At 44.5% G+C, this 21,183-nt stretch overlaps 1 protein-coding gene across 7 annotated transcripts in view; it reads left to right on the top strand.

The window, feature by feature from the left end:
* PTPRS (protein tyrosine phosphatase receptor type S) overlaps positions 1–21,183 on the top strand; it is a 220,860-nt gene that overhangs the window by 153,775 nt on the left and 45,902 nt on the right. For 4 of the 7 annotated variants that reach the window (XM_088149344.1, XM_088149342.1, XM_088149343.1 and 1 more), the window contains exons 11-18: positions 730–1,035; positions 3,180–3,373; positions 6,037–6,154; positions 13,876–14,466; positions 15,241–15,338; positions 17,344–17,606; positions 18,125–18,218; positions 20,401–20,616. In XM_088149344.1, the coding sequence (XP_088005470.1) occupies positions 730–1,035; positions 3,180–3,373; positions 6,037–6,154; positions 13,876–14,466; positions 15,241–15,338; positions 17,344–17,606; positions 18,125–18,218; positions 20,401–20,616 (1,880 nt within the window). The remainder of the gene's footprint in view (positions 1–729; positions 1,036–3,179; positions 3,374–6,036; positions 6,155–13,875; positions 14,467–15,240; positions 15,339–17,343; positions 17,607–18,124; positions 18,219–20,400; positions 20,617–21,183) is intronic. The other 3 variants (XM_088149347.1, XM_088149346.1, XM_088149345.1) reach the window with 1 other exon arrangement.

The raw sequence follows: 21,183 nt of genomic DNA, 5'->3' as shown, positions 1-21,183 counted from the left end.
CTGCAAATCGGCCGGTGGGGAAGATGCCCACATTCTCCCTCGGTTGCAGAGAGGGGATCCAGGAGAGAACTGGGCCCCTCCCGGCTTGGGGAGGAAGCAGATTGGAGGAAGAGATTCAGTTGCCTCTTGGTGGAATTGCAGAGGGGGCCGATCCCGGCGCCCCGCTGCTTCCCCCACAGCGGGAATAGGATTTGTCATCTGCAGGAACGGAAGGAGCCCGACCCTTTCCGCTCTTCTTGCCCTGTTCTTTCCCTCGTCCACCCGCCAAGTCAGTTACAGGCCAAGAGGTTTGATGGAGAGGTTGCTCCACAAAGCAGCCCAGCCCCCAGCTAGAGAGGCATCTGCAGGAAGGCTCCAGGAAGTCAAGACAGCAGCCACGGTTGTGCCGTGGTAGACACCATCTTGACTTTTTTGGCCCCAGTGCCAGCTAGCCCACCCTCCCCCTGTGTCTCTTGAGTTGCATTGCCCACTTTGCGTTGCGATGTCCCCTTGCCTCTCCCCCCGTTAACGCTTCGTTTTCTTTTGGTTTTCATTTAAAAGAAGCCAGTTTTCTTTTCCTTTCCAAGTTTTATCTTCCTGGACCAAGTTTTGGTACGTTTTGTTTTAGGTTTTTTTGTTATCATTTTTTTTCTTTTTTTCTTTTATCTTTCCTATATTTTGTTTTCCCCCCACCCTCTTCTCCTCCCCCTCTTCCCCGACCCCCCCAAACTACCCCTACTGCTACCATAGAACCGTCTGCCCCCCCTCAAGACGTAAAATGTGTCAGCACCAGGTCCACGGCCATTCTGGTAAGTTGGCAACCTCCTCCCGTTGAGAGCCAAAACGGTGTCTTGGAAGGCTATAGCGTGCGATACCGAGCCCTGGACCCGGAGGTCACGGAACTGAAAGAGGTGACGGATATTCCTCCAACAACCACTCAAATCTTCCTGGAAGCCCTGGAGAAGTGGACGGAGTACCGCATCACCGTGGTGGCGCATACGATGGTGGGGCCTGGCCCAGAAAGCTCGCCTGTCATAGTCCGTACCGACGAAGATGGTAAGTGGGGCTTTCTCCCTGCGCCCTCCTCTTTTCCTATTTTTTGGAAGCGTCTTGCAGTAGCGGCTGCCGCTAAAGACGATGCCGGGAGGGACACCAATTCGGAGCGTGGACGGGTGGGCTGTTGTGCCGGACGTGGTTCCCGGAGCAAAGACACGGGTCGAAAAGCTTGCTTTAAGATCCTGGGGTTGCTTTGCCACAATTCCTGTCCGCTCCCACCAAAAAAAAAAAAAGCGTGAGGTTTATTTCTTTATTTTATTTCTTTATTAAATGTATACGCCGCCCATCTCCCCCAGAGGGTGACTCTGGGCGGCTTATGATTAAAATCCGAAACAAGAAAAACAATAAAGAAATAAATATCCGTATTATTCAGGTTCACCTGTTTAAAAAAAAACTGAGCTTCTGAAAACGGATTTCGGGGTGCCAAAGGCCCGGCTGGGGAATTCTGGGAGTTGAAGTCCACCCATCTTCAAGTGGCCAAGTTTGAGAAACATTGATTTAGAGACTGTTTTGTAGATTCATTGAAGTACATGGAACAATCTGGACCCTGGTTTCCTTAAAGGAAGCTGTTGTCCTACCCTCCTTTTCTGAGCCCACCAATTTGGGTTGGGGGATACTTACACTGATAAATGCTTCCCCTCTTGAGGGTATCCATATACCTGAATACAAGTTATGACGACTAACCCCTAACCTGCTAGCTTGTCATAACCACCTAGCTGACTTTGGCTGATCCCCCCGCAAAAGCTAAGACAGATCACCCCTCATTCATCCTTGGATGGGGGGCCACCAGGAGATTCCCAATGTTGTAGGTTACATTGGGAAGTCCCAAAAGCATCTTAGGAAAAGGCCCTCCAAACGGCTTTCCAGAAAATGACAGGGTTGAATCCGCAGAGCCTCAGGAATGAAGCTTAACTCTGCCTTTTTAGTTGCAGCTTGAGGGCTGAGAAATTATTTGGAATTGTAGGGGCCTCTTGGAACAGTGAGCATAGCTGTAGGACAGCAGTATAATTTGCTGCCTGAGGTCCCTTGGCTTCCAGGGTTTTGGAGAGCTTAACATGGTTAAAAGATTTGCTGGGTCCCTGCTTACGTTCTACTAAAATTTTTGCCCCGAGCTCATTCGCACCCAACGTGCTGAATTCTGCCAGTCGCTTTCAGAGATAGGACTTTGATCCGGCCCAACATTGAGGTTAAAAGGCCATCCCCATCTTCCCTTCCTGGGGAATTAGCAACTCCCAAAGTCATCCAAATTCAAGGGAAAAAAAATTCTAATCTGCTACAGAGAAGGAGCAGCCGCAGTATATAAAGTCATTTAAATCCAAGGTATATGTCTAGAAGCCTTTTCGCCGGCTAATCTTCAGGGAGAAGACTTAATCAAGCATTGTTTCTGGGAAGAATGAGGGTTCAGAGGCAGATTGCTTGCTTGGCGTAGAGAAAATGCCAGCTAGAATTCTCCACATCTCCAAGGGAAGCTAGGAAAAGCCTTTCTGAAATTTATTTATTTATCCAGTTCGTTTCATTGAATCCATTGGTGACTTACCACCATTAAAACGTCCACCGTAAAATGTAGCCGTAAATATACCAACAATAAAATGGGGGCAAGTTCTCACCGGCTAGTATAGAGGGGAGAATGCCAGGCGAAAGGGACCCCCACTTCTTGTGCCCGCGTCAGCCTCTCGGAAGCCTCGTCCTGGAAGCTGGGTTTTGCAGACCAGGAGGTTTTTCAGATGAACCTAGAATAGCTTTTTTTAAAAAAGAAAAAAAAGTCAAACCAGCTATTACACAAATTCATGGCTGCTGTCATCGGAAGTCATGGGTGAACCAGGCAGGAGATCATTGATTGTCTCCCCAACAGGTGTTCTTTTATTGTGAACCTGTATAGGTGAACTTACACACACCCAAACACCCACACACAATCTGCCAGCTTTTCCCACTGTAGCCCCACTCACGGTTCCATATTGCAGCTCTTGAGCGTGCAAAACGGGGGGTCCAGCAGAGTCCCAAAAGCATCTGACCGTTCAGGTCCGCGTAAAAACCAGACGCCCGTTCGCCAGCCGTTTGAATGACCGATTCCTCCTATTAAAGCTGCACCCTTCTTGTCTCTCCCCACGTTTCCCCTCTTTCTTCCTCCTCCCTTCTGCTTCCAGTGCCCAGCGCTCCACCCCGTAAGGTGGAAGTGGAGGTTCTCAATTCGACTGCCATCCAAGTCTTCTGGCGCTCCCCGGTCCAGAACCGCCAGCACGGGCAGATACGTGGTTACCAAGTTCATTATGTGCGCATGGAGAACGGAGAAGCCAGTGGGTTGCCCCAGATCAAGGATGTGATGTTGGCTGATGCCCAGGTGAGGGTTCTCTCCTTTTCAGTGGCAAGTTGCTTCTCATTTTCCAGCCCGGCTGAACCCAAACCCAAATCAGTCACGCTTATCCTTGTGATTGACAGCTTATTAACAATGGACATTTCCTTCTCTTTTTTGGGGGTGCCTGAGTCAGTTTTGATTCCTGCTTGGACCACTCCTGCAGTTCTGGAAGTGGTTTGCCCTTGTTCTTCTTCTTCCCAGGGCTGAGAGAGAGGGACAAGCCCAGAGTCACCAGCTGGCCTTGTGCCAAAGGCAGGACTGGAACTCACATCCTCCTGGCTTCTAGCCTGGTGCCACCAACTGACTCTCTTTCCCACCCCAACCAGGATGGCGCTAATGCATTAGTCATCTGTCCCCTTGAAACAGAAAGCTTTTAGATTCTGCACATGCGTGCTCTGGCTTTTATTTCTTTTACTGGTTACCAAAGCGCAGGCATTCATTTGGGCATCATGCAGAACTATTTTGCCTTCCACCAAAAGCAAATCCTGCATAATAAGGCAATTAAAAACATCTTTTTAATCACTGCCCAGATGCATATAAATCCTTGCTTGTGTTATTGAAAGAAACAGACACTAGGAATTGGCGATAGCCAAGATTTGCGGGGTTGTGGGTGGGAGGTGACGGTCCTTAGAGCTCAAAGTGAATATTAAAGAGAAGGTATTATCCTCCACTCAGAATTCTTGTCCATCCCAGCCTGGTGCAGACTGATGCTAAGGAGGGTTTAAGGAGGGTGTCTCACGGACAGCGGTTGAAGATAGGAACCTTTCCCAGTTCTACCTGAAGGTGCCAAGCACGGATCTTTACATGCCAAGCAAGGATTTAGCTGTGTCTCTCCCATACGGATAAAGGTCCTAGTCCTCATGATTCTGGTGAAAAGCCTTGTTGCCTTAAATTGAATTAGGCAATTGATCCAAGACAGCACTTCTCCAGGTTTCAGAAAGCAGTCAGGTTAGCCCAACTACGCAGCGTGGTTAGAGGAGGAATTTCAGGCAAGATTTAGGAAATGTTTACTGGTTTAGCCTTATGTTAGGGAAGGGGAGCAATTAGGCCAGAATGCTAAGCTTCAGATTGCCAGCAATTGAATCCAGGACATTTTGCATGCAAGTGGTTTTGTCATTGAGCTAAAGTCTCTTTCCAAAGGAAATTCGGAGGTTATCCTTCACCCGTCTCAGCTTTTTTTTCTATTCCCTGTAGCTCCGTGCTTCTCAACCTGGGCAGCTCCCAGATGTGTGGACTTCCTCTCCCAGAATTCTCAACCATGGCCAGGCTGGCAGGAGAATTCTGGGAGCTGAAGTCCATGGTCTGGAGGTCGCCAGGTTGTTCTTTCTGCCCTGGTTGGCAGTTCATTCAACAGGAGCACCAGGGGGAGGGCTTGGGGTGGCCCACTTCCCCCTTCAAAAGCACATCTTTCTCCTCCCTGCAAACTTTTCTTGCCCATGAATTCTTGCCCATGAATCCCCTCCAGCCCAGCTCAGGCCCCCCGGACTCCGTTAACCAGGGCGATGCATTCTACTAACCTCACAGGCCTCCTCCCTCCCCCCCCCCGTATGCCCCAGCAGCCTGCAGGGGGCTTTTGAGCGCCGGCCTTTCTTTCCAGGCAGCCCCTCTGTGCTCCCCCCGCCTCACTTTTCTTTCTCTTTCCCCTTTTCATTCTCACCTGCCTACCTTCTTTTGTTCAGTGGGAGACCGATGATACTGCAGAATACGTAAGTAAAAAGCTTCCATTGTGATGGTCTTTTCTCGGCTCCCTTCCCTCTTATTAGCGATGGCATGGTGTTGAGTATCTCCCCGCCTCGCCCCCCCCCCATTAATTCTCGTGCAGCTTTGCGTGCTTCAGCCTCTCTGAATGTTTGCTTAGTTTCCCTGCATGGAATCTGGGGAATGGAGGCGCAGTAGTTAAACCAGCTTGAGGGTTAAACCAACGTAAGTGTGCAGTTCTGCAGACCCAGTGAAACCAGCTTAACATATTAGTTAAACCAACATAAATGTGCCGTCGTGCAAACCCAGCTAAACCAGGTTGAGTTATGAGGGTTAAACCAAGATAAGTGTGCAGCTGTGCAAACTGGCCACTGGGAGTTGGAGGAGTTGCAGAATGCATTTTTCTGGCATATTATTCTCAAACAGCTGGTTTTGTGCTATAGAAAGCGAGAAGTAAAGCTCTTGCTATTTTCTCTTCTCTACTCCCCACCCCCTCAAAGGAAAGAAGAAAAGGGGTTTTTAATTTGCTTGAAGCCAGTTGTTTTTTCTTTGGGGCCCCTGCCCCAAAAGTGGAGCCCCGTGAAAGTCTTGCTGGCAAGAGCATTTCCTCTTGTGACCAGAAGGAGCACAGCCTTCCCATTCAAAGCTTTTGCCTTAAAATCTGGCTTCTTCATCGCAAGTTGTGTGTTTGGTATGTAAAATGTAGGGTTTTCTCCCTGCCCACCCCATTTCCATGTGATGTGGTGTCTCAAGAATTGCTTTGTCCTGTGCCCTGCATGCTGGACCCCGGTGGTGCTCCTCTGGAGAGACAAATCCTCTTTTTTCCGAAGGAAGGAAGGAAGGAAGGAAGGAAGGAAGGAAGGAAGGAAGGAAGGAAGGAAGGAAGGAAGGAAGGAAGGAAGGAAGTGGAGAGGGCTTTTTTGTTTCAAGTCTTTGTTTTAATTCCTCAGGAAATGATCATCTCTGGGCTGCAGCCAGAGACCACCTACTCCGTCACAGTCGCTGCCTACACCATGAAAGGAGACGGGGCCCGGAGCAAGCCGAAACAGGTCGTGACCAAAGGAGCAGGTGAGCACTCCAGAAGGCTGGTCTTGCTAACCGACCCTGCGCAGCTGTTGTGTAAAGATTACAGCACTGGGCTTTTGAAAGCCTTGAAAATGTGTGTTTGGCAGCTGGCGAGGGAGGCCAAATGCAGTCCCCCAGATGTTTCTGCTGGCCTTCTGGATAGCTCCTGATGCCCAAGAATATCTTTTCTCTTTGTTCTCTTCTCATTTTCCCGTTTCCCCTTTTAGGAACGCACAGCTGAGATGCCTAAATAAGGAAGTGGTACTTATTTTTTCATATATAAATATATCTTTAAATATATGACATGCAATAGCTTCTACATTAAACACTCCTATATCAGGCATATTAAATTTTCTATACAATCTGACATATCCTGAAGATAAAATCTGAAAGAATCATAATTATTACTTTTTATTTGTCCTTTTTATTATTGCAGTGTTTTTTCCAGAAAAAAATCCTTCCACATAGTCAAAGATTTTCACTGTATCTAGAAATCATACGAATAGAGGAACTGAATTATGTTTACAAAAATATATTTAATAGCTATCTAACCGAGGTAGCGATGTCGTTTTGTTTGGAATACATCTGGACTGGTCTAGAGGTATAGTTTAGCCTAAAATTAATTTAAGATGATGAGCAAATAGTTTAGTATAGAATTTATAGTCTTCATTAAGTAATGAAATAGGTCTGTATAAAGCATTCTCTTGTGTGTTCCTGGCTTGCAAATAAGTGTAAACGTAGAGAAGTTTGCCAGGATAGATTGAGAACACTGGGATTAAAATATCTTTCTATAGAATTCTCTAGACAGTCCATCTGCATCTGATGATTTCCCATTTTTCAAACTTCAAAAAATTCAATTATTTGCTAAAAGATGCATTCAAAAACTGGGTATCCTCTGTCAACAATTCCAGCTATTTCAGTTATGCTACATGGTTATTAACTTCCTCTGATCTTGGATTATTGGACATATGTAACTCCTACAACTGGCGTCAATTCAGCATTAATATTGCCTTTAGAATTTCACATTCTTTTAAGGTATCTTTTTTCAGTCTGTTTCCTGATTTCTTGATGCCAAATTCACAGCCTTTTTGCTTTAAAAATAAAAGCTGTGCGGAGATTTTATTAGCCTCTAAAATGTCCAGTCCTTGAGTGCCTATTTCATTATATTGTAGCAATATTTTTTTACTTCAAGATCTAATTTGCTTAACAAATAAGAATTCCTCTTTTTGATGATGCTCATATCTTACTACTGCTCTCCGAGCCTCCTACCTTTTCGTTAGCTTGGTTGCTTATTTAATTTATGGGCCACCCTACTCTCAAATGACTCTGGACAGCTTACAGCTAGGAATCTATCTATCTGTCCACCATCCATCCATCTGTCCATCCATCCACAAAGCCACCCAATATCTATCTATCTATCTATCTATCTATCTATCTATCTATCTATCCATCATCCATCTATCTATCCATCCATCTATCCATCCATCCACTCATCCATCCAGCCACCCAACCTCTGTCTGTCTGTCTGTCTATCTATCTATCTATCTATTTATCTATCCACCCATTCATCAATCCAGCCAACCTTTCTCTCTCTCTCTCTCTCTCCATCCATTCATCCATCCATCCATCCAGCTACCCAACCTCTATCTGTCTGTCTCTCTCTCTCTATCCACCCATTCATCCACCCACCCTCTATCTATATATCTATCCATCCGTCCATCCATCATTCCATCCATCCATCCATCCATCCATCCATCCACCATCTATCTATCCATCCACACACACATAAAAGATACAACTGACCAGAAGAGCAAAATATTTAAAACAAGACCAAAACAAGTCAAATCAAAACAAACAAAACAGACAAAAAGGGCCTCCATGGTCAAACTGTTCCCAAGGTCTGGGAGAAGGACCCTGCCATCAGTAGCTTCCCAAATAACATCAGGGTGGGAGCCACACAAATCTCATGGGGAGATCATTCGAAGGGTAGGGATTGCAGCAGAGTAGGTGTGCTTCCTGGTCCCACAAGATGACATTCTTTAATTGACGGGACCCGGAGCGTGCCCACCCTGCTGGACTGTACCAGACAGGCAGAGACAACTGGAGTTAAGCGGTCCCTTGTTAAAGATGCTTACCCTGCATCATTTTCTTTTTAAAAATTGCTCACAAACTTTCTTTCCTGGTGGGTTGAAAATTAATATAAGGTTAAATTTAAATTAATTGCTCAAATTAATGCAACGTTACATTGCCCCAAACAGGTAGACTTCTCTAACTTTAGCTACAATGTGGCTTGTGCATGGGTTGTTATATGTACCACAGTGATTGTGGTTTATTTAATTTAATTTAAATAAGGAAGACATAATTACTTAAAACCTCTACTGCTATTCACATCCCTGGATAGGACAGGATGGAGCAGTCAGCATCCCTGCTAACCTTGGTTGTTCTGCTCACACAAGCTAAGATCAGGAGGAAGATGATATGTTGCCAGGCTGACTAGAAGGTGGCCTCTACAAAAAGCTTCATCTGCTCTTTACTAGAGAGTATTTAGATGTTCTTAGTCCACCTGTCCGCCTGCCGGTATTCCCAGTCAGTGCTGCCGGCCAGCTCTTTGAAAGTGCCCATTTGCAAAACTCCTCCTCTCTGCACTGAAAGACTATTTGCCAATCAAGATAGGATCGAATGACTATGGGGGCGGAATAACTTTACCCTGCCAAAATTTGGTAGCAAAATGGGTGGCACAGTTTTTAGGTTTTTTTGGCCTGCAAAATTCCATGGGTATTCATTCATTCGTAAGGTTAGTCGCATTCAGGTTCCTCTTGAGGATCATCTGCAGGGGGTGTCAGTGATAGAATGATGGGCACAACCAGATGATTGAAGCCCCACCACCTTTTAATGTCCATTGCACACTTTGCCTGCATGTAAACGGGTAGAGCTTTGATCGCCTGGTCACGCTCACCTTTTTGACAGCCCCCGTGGATCCCCTTGTACCCATTCACATCCCTCCAAAGTGGAGGGAATATTCCAGCTGAAATATTCAACAAAAAACCGTTGCTGTGCCTATCATTTATGAACAGTTGCCTGGCTGCCTTTATAAATATTAAGCCATTTGTGGTGAATGTTGGGGGAGGAGGGTTAGTCTTTCTCTGATTTTGTTTCACGATCATTGGGTACATCGATACATGCATAACAGAGTTGCAGCCTTTTCAGGAGATAAGCGATTCGCTAAATGCTCAATTTCCTTCTGCTTCAAAATGATAATTTTTAATTATATTTCCCAAGTTTGAGGAGATAATTGTTTTTTCCCCCAAATCTTTCAAATGAGTCACTGATCTCTTGGTTTCCTTTCCACCGCTAAACAAATGCACATTGGAAGAAGATAATTAATTACTTTATTTGCTGTTTTCCCCATCAGTACTCAATATGATTTATTAGATAAAAGCAATAGATTAGAACCAAGGAATGGTGATTCTAAAATCCTGGCTGGATTTTAAATTTGTAAGATGTTCTGCTCAGCCTAACCTACCTTACCAGGTTGTTGTGGAAATAAAGGGAAAGTCACAATGAGCCTCCAAGTTAATGCACATTTGAGGAAAGGCTACAACTCAATCATCAAACATTTTCCTTGGATGCTAAATCCTAAATCCAGTTCCCAGCATCACTAAATACCAGCTGAATAGAATGGGTTTTTCCCTGCTAAAAGGCCCCTATGGAGAACTGCTTCTAAGGGTTAGTCTAATCTCTGTTAGCACTATGTAAATTATATCCAGAACTGGGATTTTTATAAGCATGAAATACTGAATCAAATACTGTTTGGGTGAGTTTCATGAGGAATGGTGCAACCAGGGGGGATTTCAGCTGCCATCATGACTGGATGAGTGCTGATGAAAGCACCATCAGATATTGCATTTCCTGAAAACAATAGGTGTGTAAACTAGGGTCCATCCAGACTTTTAGGGAAGAGTGATCCATAAAATGGGGACTGCCACTGAGAAAACCAGTCACCAGCCCCACATGGAGGGGGGTCTGGGACAGACTCTCTCTAGAACTGTGGTTTTTAAACTGGTTGTAATGGTATGTGGGAATGACCTTGGGAGACAGGGAGAAGAACGCAGCCAAGGGATGGGTCAGACAAAAGGCAGCTTTAGCCCGCAGCTGGATAGTGGGCAGGGCAAGCGGCTCAGAAGGGACCCTCCCTAATTTCTTGGGCTGTAAAGGAGACAAGGGGAGGATTGTACTTTCAGACTTGCATGACACTGTCAACGTAACCTTACAATAAAGTAGAATTAGGTCATCTGGCCGTGCTTCCTGTCTGGTTTATCTTGCAAGGCTAACATCAATCTTGCAAGTCTGAAATTGCATCTCTCCCCCCATCTCCTTTACACCCCGAGAAACTAGGGAGGGTCCCTTCTGAGCCACTTGCCGCACCCACATTCCTGCTGTGGACTAAGTTGACTTTTATCTGACCATTCCCCTGGCTGCCTCTCTTCTCCCTGTCTCCCAAGGTCATTCCCACATACCATTATGCTGGTTGACCCAATTACCCCTTTTCCTGATCTCAAATGATGCCCTACCCCCACAAATAAATAAATAAATAAATAAATAAATAAATAAATAAATAAAAGCAACCTTGTTGTTTTACACAAATGCCTGGGCAGCAGCAAACTGGATCCTTGACTCACAAGCAAGCAATTACAAGTGGCTTCATTACCCCCTGGATGTGCCCAGATTACCTACTCGGGGGTAATTACCCCCAGTTTAAGACCTGCTGCTCTAGATCAGTATTCCTCAACCTTAGCAACTTTAAGAAGTTAAATTCCACACATCTTTGAATTGAGTTGAAGTCCACATGTCCTGGCTAGGGAATTCTGGGAGTTGAAGTCCACACAACATGGCTGGGGAATTCTGGGAGCTGAAGTCCACCCTTCTTAAAGTTGCTAAGGTTGAGAAACTCTAGATGACCAAGCCAGGCAAGCGGCCCCATGATGTCTTCCAGTGCTGTGCCTAAAGAAAAAGGAAGAATAATGGAGGAGAAAAATGGTTGGGAACAATGAGAGACATGTATTTCATCTCTCTTGATGTCAAAGGAGGCCATCTTTGGCCTGTAGAATAGAAAAAGTGTCCGATGAAGAGCAAGCACAGTTGGACGATGGAATCCGTTCCCTGGAAGGGTCCCTCCTCATGGACTGCCATCTTCCACAGATGCTGAAGCTCTGGAATTTCCTCTCTCAGGCTGGGGATGGTGTGGAAGGACCACCTGCCTGAGCAGGTGAGAAGCACCTGTACACCTGCTTCCCCTCCCTTCTTGGTCCTCCCCCATCGTCAAGACGACCCGGCTGCCAATCAAACAGCAGCGGCCAATCAAACAGCAGCGTTGGGCAGGAGGCAAGCAGGAGGAGAGACAAGATGGCTGCCTGGGAACTCTGCCACCACAGGCCTCGTGAGGAGGAAGCTGAATAAAGAGAGCCAAACCCCAGGAGTCAAATAAAGAAGCAAATTAAGAGATAGACTGCCCTGATGAGGAGAGGCAATGGAAAGGGGGCAGCAGCTGAGAAAACTGGGGGGAGAGAGAGGCGTTTTTTCCCTTCCCTCAGACTGACGTGAGGGAAAAGTTCCTCTTGCCATAACTCTCAGAGGGAGTGAAGATTAGGAAGAAGAGAAGAAGAATCAAGAACCCCAGCCAGGAACAAATAAGATGAGAAAACAAAGAAAAATTGTTGTATGCCACCCAGAGTCACTTTGTGTGAGATGGACAGCTATAGAATATGATAGAGAGACAGACAGACAGACACAGACTTGGATGGAAAAGAAACAGAAAACAGACACTAAAAAAAGATAAAAAGACAGATTGAGCTCTGTAGGAAAAGATTCATAGCTCCAGAGAAAGTGACCACAGAGATATACACGGATTAAGACTACAGAAATAGAGAAATCAGCCCTAAACCAATACATTAGAGATACGGCATAGAAAGACATGAGAATATAGTGAAATTAGACTTTTAAGAAAATAGTGTAGATAAAGAGTTTATAGAAAATAGTTAACATTGATTGATTATTTGCCATCAAGTCTTTTTCGACTCCTAGCAACCACATAGATAGACTTTCTTCATGACAATCTATCCTAACCAGGTCTTTCAGGTCTCGCAATGGTGAACCCATTGCCTCTATAACTGAATCCATCCACCTTGATGCTGGTCCTCCTCTTCTTCTCTTTCTTTCCACCTTTCCCAGTATTAGAGCCTTTTCCAGAGAGCTAGATCTTTGCATAACATGCGTGAAGCAGGTTAATTTGAGCTTGAGTTAAAATAGAAAATATTTTTATTATTAATATTTATTTGTACACTAGTCTTCAACTTCCTTTCTTTAATTGTGTAAAATTAAAAGTCTTCCTCCAGCCACTGGGGAGATTCAAAAACCCAATCGATTGTTCAGATTTCCAGTGCTTTGTCTATTGAGTCTGGGTCAGTCTGGTTATTGGTGGTTCAGAAAAGAACATGCAACAGATGGGGCAAAAAAAAAAAAAAATCACCTGGGAAATCCTCCCCAATGATTTGGCATGATGATAACTAAGGATTTTAAGAAAGGATTGGCAGTTCATTGCCTGGGTGCTGCAAGCTAAGTAAAACCAACATATTAGATTTTGAGAATAACTACAGGAGAAGCTGCAAGTTCTCTAATTGAGAACAGAACCCTGAGCATTAATGTGGTTCATTTTGGGGTTTGCATGTCCCAAGAATCCAGCCATAGTTTGTTCAGTAAACCATTCTAAATAAACCATGTCTTAGCCTTATGTGTGACCCCATTCAGGGTGCTGATCTAGATGGATCTCTTACCTAATTCTGCACAGATGCCCTTAACATTTTTCAGAAAAAGTTTGTGCAGTGATTCCTTTTCAATTTATTCCCATTCTCTCCTGGCTTCAATTTTGCAAATTCACATCTAGCTAATTCTGCGCAGGCTTACCCCCAAACAAATCACATTGATTTTTGTTCTGGCAAGTGGGTCTAGGATCATAATAATATTTTTTTTTCTCAGTAATGGTAAAAGTATTTCCTCTTGGTCTGGCCTCTGAACGTTTATACATCAGAGGCCAACATCTGGCATTGTTGGTAGCAAAAAGAAACTGCACAGAGCGTTATGTTTTGACGTGCCATTGCCATGTCACAAAATACAAATCCACTTGGACGCTGTACTTTAGGAAGACTGAGATTGTCACCCCAGCTGTGGCTTTGGATCCTATATGGCACTGGTCTTCTAAGTGGGTCACTTAGCCTTGAAATCAGGAGACTCCTAAGTACAAAAAAAATTAAGCTTATTTGTTTTAATTAAATAAAAGTTCAAAAGTTGAAATGTAAAAGGGAAATCCAATAGAAAGAAGAAAAGAAAAGAAAAGAAAAGAAAAGAAAAGAAAAAAGAAAAGAAAAGAAAAGATAGAAGTACTGCAGGAAAAAAATCAGGAGTCTGGGAGCACCTTTTCTGACTCACAATTTTTATTCAAAGGCAGAAGCTTTCTGCCTTTTATTTGAATAAAATCTGTGTGTTGGAAAAGGTGCCCCCAGACTTCTGATTTTTGGCCACCATTGACTAACACAACTCTCCTAAAATATAGCACTGTATATTGTTGCAGCATATATTGTTGTAATATATTGCAATACAGTCTGTGAGAAAATATTTTCAACAGTTGCAGGCTGCTTCCCATCGCAAACTCATTTTGTCTTGTTTTCTAGTCCCAGGAAAACCGATCCTGTCCGTGTATCCCACCCAAGAAAACTCTCTCCTGGTCAAATGGGAGCCCCCTCTGGAAGCCGAAAGCCAAGTGCTGGGTTACCGCCTCCAGTTTGGCCGCAAGGACGTCGACCCACTGGCCACTCTGGAATTTGCATCCCAGGAGGACAAATACACCGCCACCCACGTCCATAAAGGTGCCACGTACGTCTTCAAGCTGGCCGTGAAAAGCCGGGCTGGCTTCGGGGAGGAAGCGTTGCAGGAGATCACCATCCCAGAAGACGTGCCAAAGGGTTACCCCCAGATTCTTGAGGCGAGCAACATCACCTCCAGATCGGTCCAGGTCAAGTGGCTGCCCCCTGTCTTAGCCGAGAGGAACGGCGTCATCGTCAAGTACACTGTGGCATACCGAGAGGCCATCTCTTCAGGAAACCCCCAGGAGAAAGAGCTGCCTCCCTCTCCAGAAAACTCATACACCCTGAATGGTCTCAAGCCCAACACCGCTTACGATGTTAAAATCCGAGCACATACCAGTAAAGGTCCCGGGCCGTACAGCCCAACTGTTCAATATCGGACGGTCCTTCTGGATCAAGGTAGGACTTGCTGGTTTCTCCCCCAAGGGTCTCTCTCTGAATCCTGGGAGGCAGAGAAACCAAAACCTAAACCAAAACGTCTGTAGCCCTTAAACTCCTCGCCGGCTTGAAGATGGCGTGTGAGTACCGTTAAAAATCAAGCAGGCTTTAAAAAAATAATAATAATAATAACAAGGCAGGTGGCTTCCCTTTGCCTTTGGCAGGTAAGTCTTTTTCCTTTTTCTGCTAAAGTCAAGTCCAGGCAGCCCTTCTTGATTGACAGCTGGGCGGAGCAGTTGCCATCACAGGTGGGCGGAGTCTTTTCTTCAGCTTTTGTCCCCCCTCCCTCTCTTTTCTTTCTTTCTTTCTTTCTTTCTTTCTTTCTTTCTTTCTTTCTTTCTTTCTTTCTTTCTTTCTTTCTTTTTCTTTTTTCTTTGCAAGCTGGACAAGGAGAAAATACACCTATATAAACCAATTAAAAACAACAACAACAACCCACATAATCTATGCAGAGCTTCTGTCCTCAGCAGCCAAACAGAAGATTTGTAGTTGATTTTCATTGTGCTGGGATGCTGGAAGGGCACCCGGGTCAGATGGGATGTCTTTTGTAGCATAACATGATGTTGCAGGCTTGGATAGGGGTTTTCAAGATGTTTAGATGGCCAGAGGTAACTTTTGGGGACTGGAGCAGGACATAGTATGTAGAAAAGATGTCCCAGTTGATGAAACCGAGACTGCCGTTTTCACTCCCAGCCTCATGCTTTGCCCTTCGCTCATTGTTTTTCTTCCCCACAGTTTTTCCCAAAAACTTCAGAGTGAAAATGGTCACCAAGACATCGGTTCTTCTGGGCTGGGAGTTTCCTGAGAATTACAACTCTCCTATTTCATACAAGGTACATGTTTACTGTCAGTGTCTGCCAGAGGCAAGAGGGGGCAAGGGATGTGACATTCCTGAGCACCAATCAAATTGCCTCCTTTGTACAAAGGATGCAAGATCACCATTTGTGTCATTGAAGCAATGAGCATGAAACTGAGCAAACTCAGGGAGGCAGTGAAGGACAGGAAGGCCTGGCGCGATGCGGCTCATGGGGTCACGAAGAGTCGGACACGACTTAACGACTGAACAACAACGTCATGACATGCAACCTCCTTTTGTTATCATCATGGCTTCACCTGTGATATTCCCTAACTTATTTTTTTAAATTCTCTTTTAACCCTCCCAACCCCAGTGCCTTTGGGTGCCTTCCAAAAATAGGATAATAACATTAAAACTTTGAGGTCAGACATCAAAAATATAAAACTCTGAAGGGCCTGGGGGCAAAGTTTTCAGCCCTCTCCTAATTTCTAAGAAGGAGGGGACAAACCACCACTCCAGGGATGAATTATTCCATAAGATAGGCTGGATCCTGAAAAAAAGAGAATATGATTGTTGAGTGTATTGTCAAAGGCTTTCGCAGCCAGAATACAATGGCTGGTGTGGGTCTTCCGGGCTGTGTGGCCGTGCTCTGGAAGTTTCGTTTCCTAACGTTTCGCCAGCACCTGTGACTGGCATCTTCAGAGGGCAGGAGCACAGACAGGAGCAGTTCTCTCTGTGCCCAGGATGAGGTGACCCTGTTGTGGGTATTTATAGAGATCTGAGGGGGGGGGATTGGGGGTGTGTGGTGGTGGGGTTACAGATGCTGGCGAAACGTTAGGAAACAAAACTTCCAGAGCACGGCCACACAGCCCGGAAGACCCACACCAGCCATGATTGTTGAGGTTCAACATATTTGTAGATGGACGTGCAAAAGGCTCTCCATTGAAGATTTGAGATTGCCTCTAGGTCATTAAGAGCTAAGCCATGTGAAGTAAAGCTTTGTACACCAAAGTGGGTATCTTGATTTGCACTTGGACAACTGGTAACCACCACAGCTGCTTTAATACAAACAATGGGGAGAGAAGACCCGCTTAACCATGTATGTTGCTGCCTTCTGAACAAGTTGCAATTTCTAGAATGTCTTCAAAAGGCACTTTATAGCAATCTAGCCTTGATGCATTACTGACATTGTTGCAGTGTGTATTTATCCTAGGCACTAGAAATAACCTCTAACAGCAAACTATCCCAGGATCCAGTATGATGTAGTGGACAAAGTGTTGGACTTGAATCAGGGGGACCAGGTTTAGGCTTCCACTTGACCATAGATCTCACTAAATAACTCTGAACCTGGGTCCCCCTGATTTAGGTCCAACACTTTGACCTCTACACCACATGGTCACTCCTGCTATGCCCAACCTACCTCAGAGGGCTGTTATTTGGGGTATCAGAAGATGCTAACATGTATGCTGCCTTATGTTTTTAGAGGAGAAGCAGAATATAAAAGTAACATTTATTATTGTTGTTTTGAAAGATATTTCAAAGGTTATTCAATTTAAAAAATGCAGAAGATATGTTTGCACACCTTTTTCTCAAAAACCTGTAACAAGAGAAAGAACTACCATCTTCCAAAATAATCTATATCATTTTCAGACAGCTTATCACTTCAGAAATTACTTCTATGCTCCTGCTTAATTGAAATCCATTCAGCTAAATTATGGAATTTGCTTCCAATAACATTGTGATATCCAAGGATTTGGACAGCTGGAAAAAATCCACAGAGGCTAACACTAGGCATGATAGGCATAAATGATTTCTAAATTTCCAAACATGTCAGTGAATGCTAGCTGCCGTGGAACATGAATGGAAAGATGCCAGTGTGTCCATGTCCTGTTTCTGTGGTTCCCAGATGCACCTGGTTGGTTACTGTGGGGAACAAGATGAAGGGTAATGTTGGTCTGATACAGCAGAATTCTTCTGGCTTTCTTACATGGGCCCAATTATCTTTCTTCCATGCCTTCTTCCTCCACTTCTCACCTTGTTAGATCCGGCATGAGAACACCGGCCAAGAGATTGAGGTGGGTGGGAGTGCCACCAAGAAGCTTATCACCAATCTGAAGCCACAAACATCTTACCGATTCTCCCTCCTGGGCCAGAGAAGCGACAAAGGAGATCTCCAGCAGAAAGTGGTGGTTTCTACCGCAGCCAATATGCTCAACAGGAAACCAGAGGTGTCTTACCGGCATGAAATAGACGGCAACATAGTGGTGAATCTACCAGATGTCAGAAATTCAGACTCCTCCGTTCAGTATGTATACGCTGGGGGCCCAATATTCAGTCTGGCCATTCAGTTTATATTTCTCTCTTTCAGCATTTGCATTTGGCCTTTCCATATGAAGCTGCTCGAGGTTTGGGAAGCTATCAAAACATATTAGCGATGAACCATTCAACTACAGTACAGAGAAACAATCACTTGGAACAGCTAGACATATTTAGTGTCTGCACCTAAACATCTTTGCAACCTGGGCAGTTTTGATGCCTTAACAATCTAAAACATGTTCCTTACCGAAATAAAATGCCAGAGGAAACCCATCTAGGATCCACTAGATAACCTGTAGGAACTTCGTGAGCCAAGTCCCACAGTCATTTGAGCTTGGGGACAATTATTTTTCTCCACTGGTAAAACAGCCCAATAAATGTTTCCTGTTTTGAGTCTCACCTCATTTAATCACACTTCCCACCTAAATCAGTTCTTCTCCTTCAGTATCTCTCTCTTTTAAACTAGTCTCCAGCCTGTTCTTCTCTCTTTCTTCCTTTGATTATTAGAGCATATTACATTGTGGCGGTACCCTTGAAGAAATCCAAAAGTGGCCAGTTCCAGAATCCATACAGTAGTCCAGAAGAAATGGATTTAGAAGAGGTAGGTGGGGATTTGTCATTAAAAGTCTTATGAGATTCATTTTATTCTGTTTTTTGAACTTGTAGCTTCCTTAGTGGGTTGTGGGAAGGCTGTAGACGCTGTATATCTTCACTGGGGCAAAGCATCTGACAATGGACTCCACAGAGAGCCTCCTGATTAGCTAATCCAATGTGAGCTGGGTAACATACCTGTTAATGGAAGCCTAACAGGCTCAAAAGTAGTCATCTAAAGTTGCATTTGCGCAACATGCTTGGCCTACTTACTGAATTAACCATTATCTGCTTTGTGTAATATACTGAACCATAAAATTAACCAAACTGGCTGAGTTCACACATCACACTAAGCCACACAAAAATTCACCAGAGTTAAAATGAACAGAGCTTTTATTGGAACAGAGCTTCGCACATGCAACCACGCAATCTCACTGTCATTCAGTGTGCAGGAACACAGCTAAAGGGCACTCATCAACTCTTCTTCATCAGATTGAAGGGAGATTTCAAGAGATAGGCCCCAAGGTTCACATTTGGGACTGTACTCCGATGTTTTATTAGTGGCATGGATGAGAACATGAAGGGAATACTTGTCAGATTTGCAGATGATACAGAATTGGGTGTGTCAGCCCCACCAAGTAGACCAATCCAGGAAACCAACTCCACAGGAAGGCTAAAACTACTTTAATTAAGATGGGCTACAATAACAGAATCTTGCAAGTCTGATTGTGCTGTACCCGCTTTCTTATACTCCAGTGAATCAAAGAGGCATTTGCCTCAGCTACTTCCAAATGTTATCTTGTTGCTGTAGACTTAAAAAAAAAAAAGTCTCAGCCCCTTTTGCCTAGGTAACGGATCTTGCATATCTCCATTAAGGTCATCTTCTTTACTCCTTACTCCTGGGACAACTAATATTCTTGAAGATACTTTTCAAGACCCCATGGGGTGTCACTTAGAAGAAAGTTGTAATGGTATGTGGGAAAGACCTTGTGAAACTGGGCAAAGAGATACTGCCAAGGGAATGGTCAGATGAGAGACAGTATATCCCACAGCTGGATAGTAGGCAGGGTAAGAGGCTCAGAAGAGCCCCCCCACCCACCCCGCCTCCAGTTTCTCAGGCTGTAAAGGAGATAGGCAGAAATGTACTTTCAGACTTGCAAGTTTCTGTCAATATAGCTTTACAATAAAGTAGAATTAGCTCATCTGATCGTGATTCCTATCTGGCTTGCCCCGCAAGGCTGATAAAAGTCAAGGTCTGTTCTCGATCATCTCAAAAAGCAGGACACTGAATAATAGATTTAAGATACTGGAAAGGAGATTCCAATTGAATTAGGAAAATATTCTTAATAGCAGGATGAGTTTGACAGTGGAGCCCATGATCCCGCAAAGGAGCGGGCTTCCTTTTCTTGGTGTGTTGGAGCAAAGTTGGATGCTTTAATTCGGATTCCTACTCTAAGCAAGAGGTTGGACTCCAGAGCCCTTCCATATCTGTGATTCTGTGTTCGAATCCATGTCCTCAAGTTCAGCATTTTCCCAGGACCTTCTGTGATTTGTCCAGTCTGAACCAGAATAAGGGACAGAATCTGTTATTATCCAAACTTAATCCAACACTCTATCCCAGAATCCTCAGATATATTGCCAAAAATGTCAGGTTACCGGATGCCTCCTATCATAAAAGGAGTTAGGCTACTTTCTACTGGAAAATATGCGTACATATTTTTTATATAAAGTATTTCTTCAGGAGGGACTACAGTTTGCTCACTCAAATTTCACAAGCTTGTGTTCACTGCAGAGCTTCTATGCATTCCCCTATCTGTAGAACATGTGTATGTGTCTTCCATGCTTCCATATCTGTAGAATGCAGTGTGTGTGTGTCTGTGTGTGTCTGTGTGTGTGTGTAGTTCTATCTTTTAATATATGCTAAAACACTCTCATGTATTTATAAATTATACAAAATAACTTAAACCTGGAATTATCAAGGTATAAGCAGGTATGGAAAAGGTGGCCGATGATCTTAAGCAAAGGAGAAGTTGTGCTGGCTGAAAAGATGAGGACCAAATCCAACAGATGTGGGAAGTGTCAGGTTGCAGAAGTTTCGTTCTAAACGGGGTCAAAGAAACATTTATTTATCTTTATTCATTCTTCTCTTGTTCAGCTTAGCTGACTTAGATGTCCTTCCTCTCCTTCCCCAGCTAATTCAGCAGATCTCAAGACTTCAGCGGCGCAGCCTCCGCCATTCCCGCCAGTTGGATCCCCACAAGGCGTACATTGCAGCCCGTTTCCACAGCCTGCCCCCTTACTTCATCCTTGGGGACATGAAGCGCTATGACAACTTCGAGAACAAAGCCCTGGAAGCCGGGCAGAAATATGTCATTTTCGTTTTGGCCGTTCTGCAGGCCAATGAAGCCGTGAGTCCCCTCCGCATCTCCAAATTTGTCTGGATCACAGTGCTTAAGCATATTACGAGTCAGGCCTTGGGTTCCAGAGATGTGCTTCTCCGACCTGGAATGCAAAACATATATTTGGCTCATGTTTGGAATAGGCTTTTCTGATCTCTTTGGTTGTTGCAGGAATTCAGATATTGGATAGCATAGGCAGAGGGCAGCAAGGGTGATTTTTTAAGGCTGGTGGGCCAGAGCCCAAGAAATTCTGGTATGTGTTGTGCATCTATTTTGCAACTGCATCTCCCAGAATTCCCTATCAGTATAGCCTTCTCAGGGTGTCAGATTGGAATTCTGGGAGTTGGGGTCCCAATGAGGTTAAAGAAAGTTGCTCTGTGTTTTGTTAACAAGTTTATTGTGCAATCTCTAGTTTCTTTGGATGAAATAAATGGAAGGACTCTGGTGTTCCTCTAGAGATCTAAGTTCAATTATATGCCAAAGATCTTAGAGAATCAAAAGGATTCACTCTGAAAGGATTTCCCCAGTGGGCCCAGGCAAACTCTTAGGGGCAGAGCTTTTCATATTGGAGGGTGG

Source organism: Python bivittatus, unplaced genomic scaffold (genome assembly GCF_059951505.1).
Source record: "Python bivittatus isolate LINGU-HERP-01145 unplaced genomic scaffold, Pbiv_v1 ctg000580_np1212, whole genome shotgun sequence".
Lineage (NCBI taxonomy): Eukaryota > Metazoa > Chordata > Lepidosauria > Squamata > Pythonidae > Python > Python bivittatus.
The sequence above is the reverse complement of the archived record's forward strand: the minus strand, read 5'-3'. Positions and strand labels throughout refer to the sequence as shown.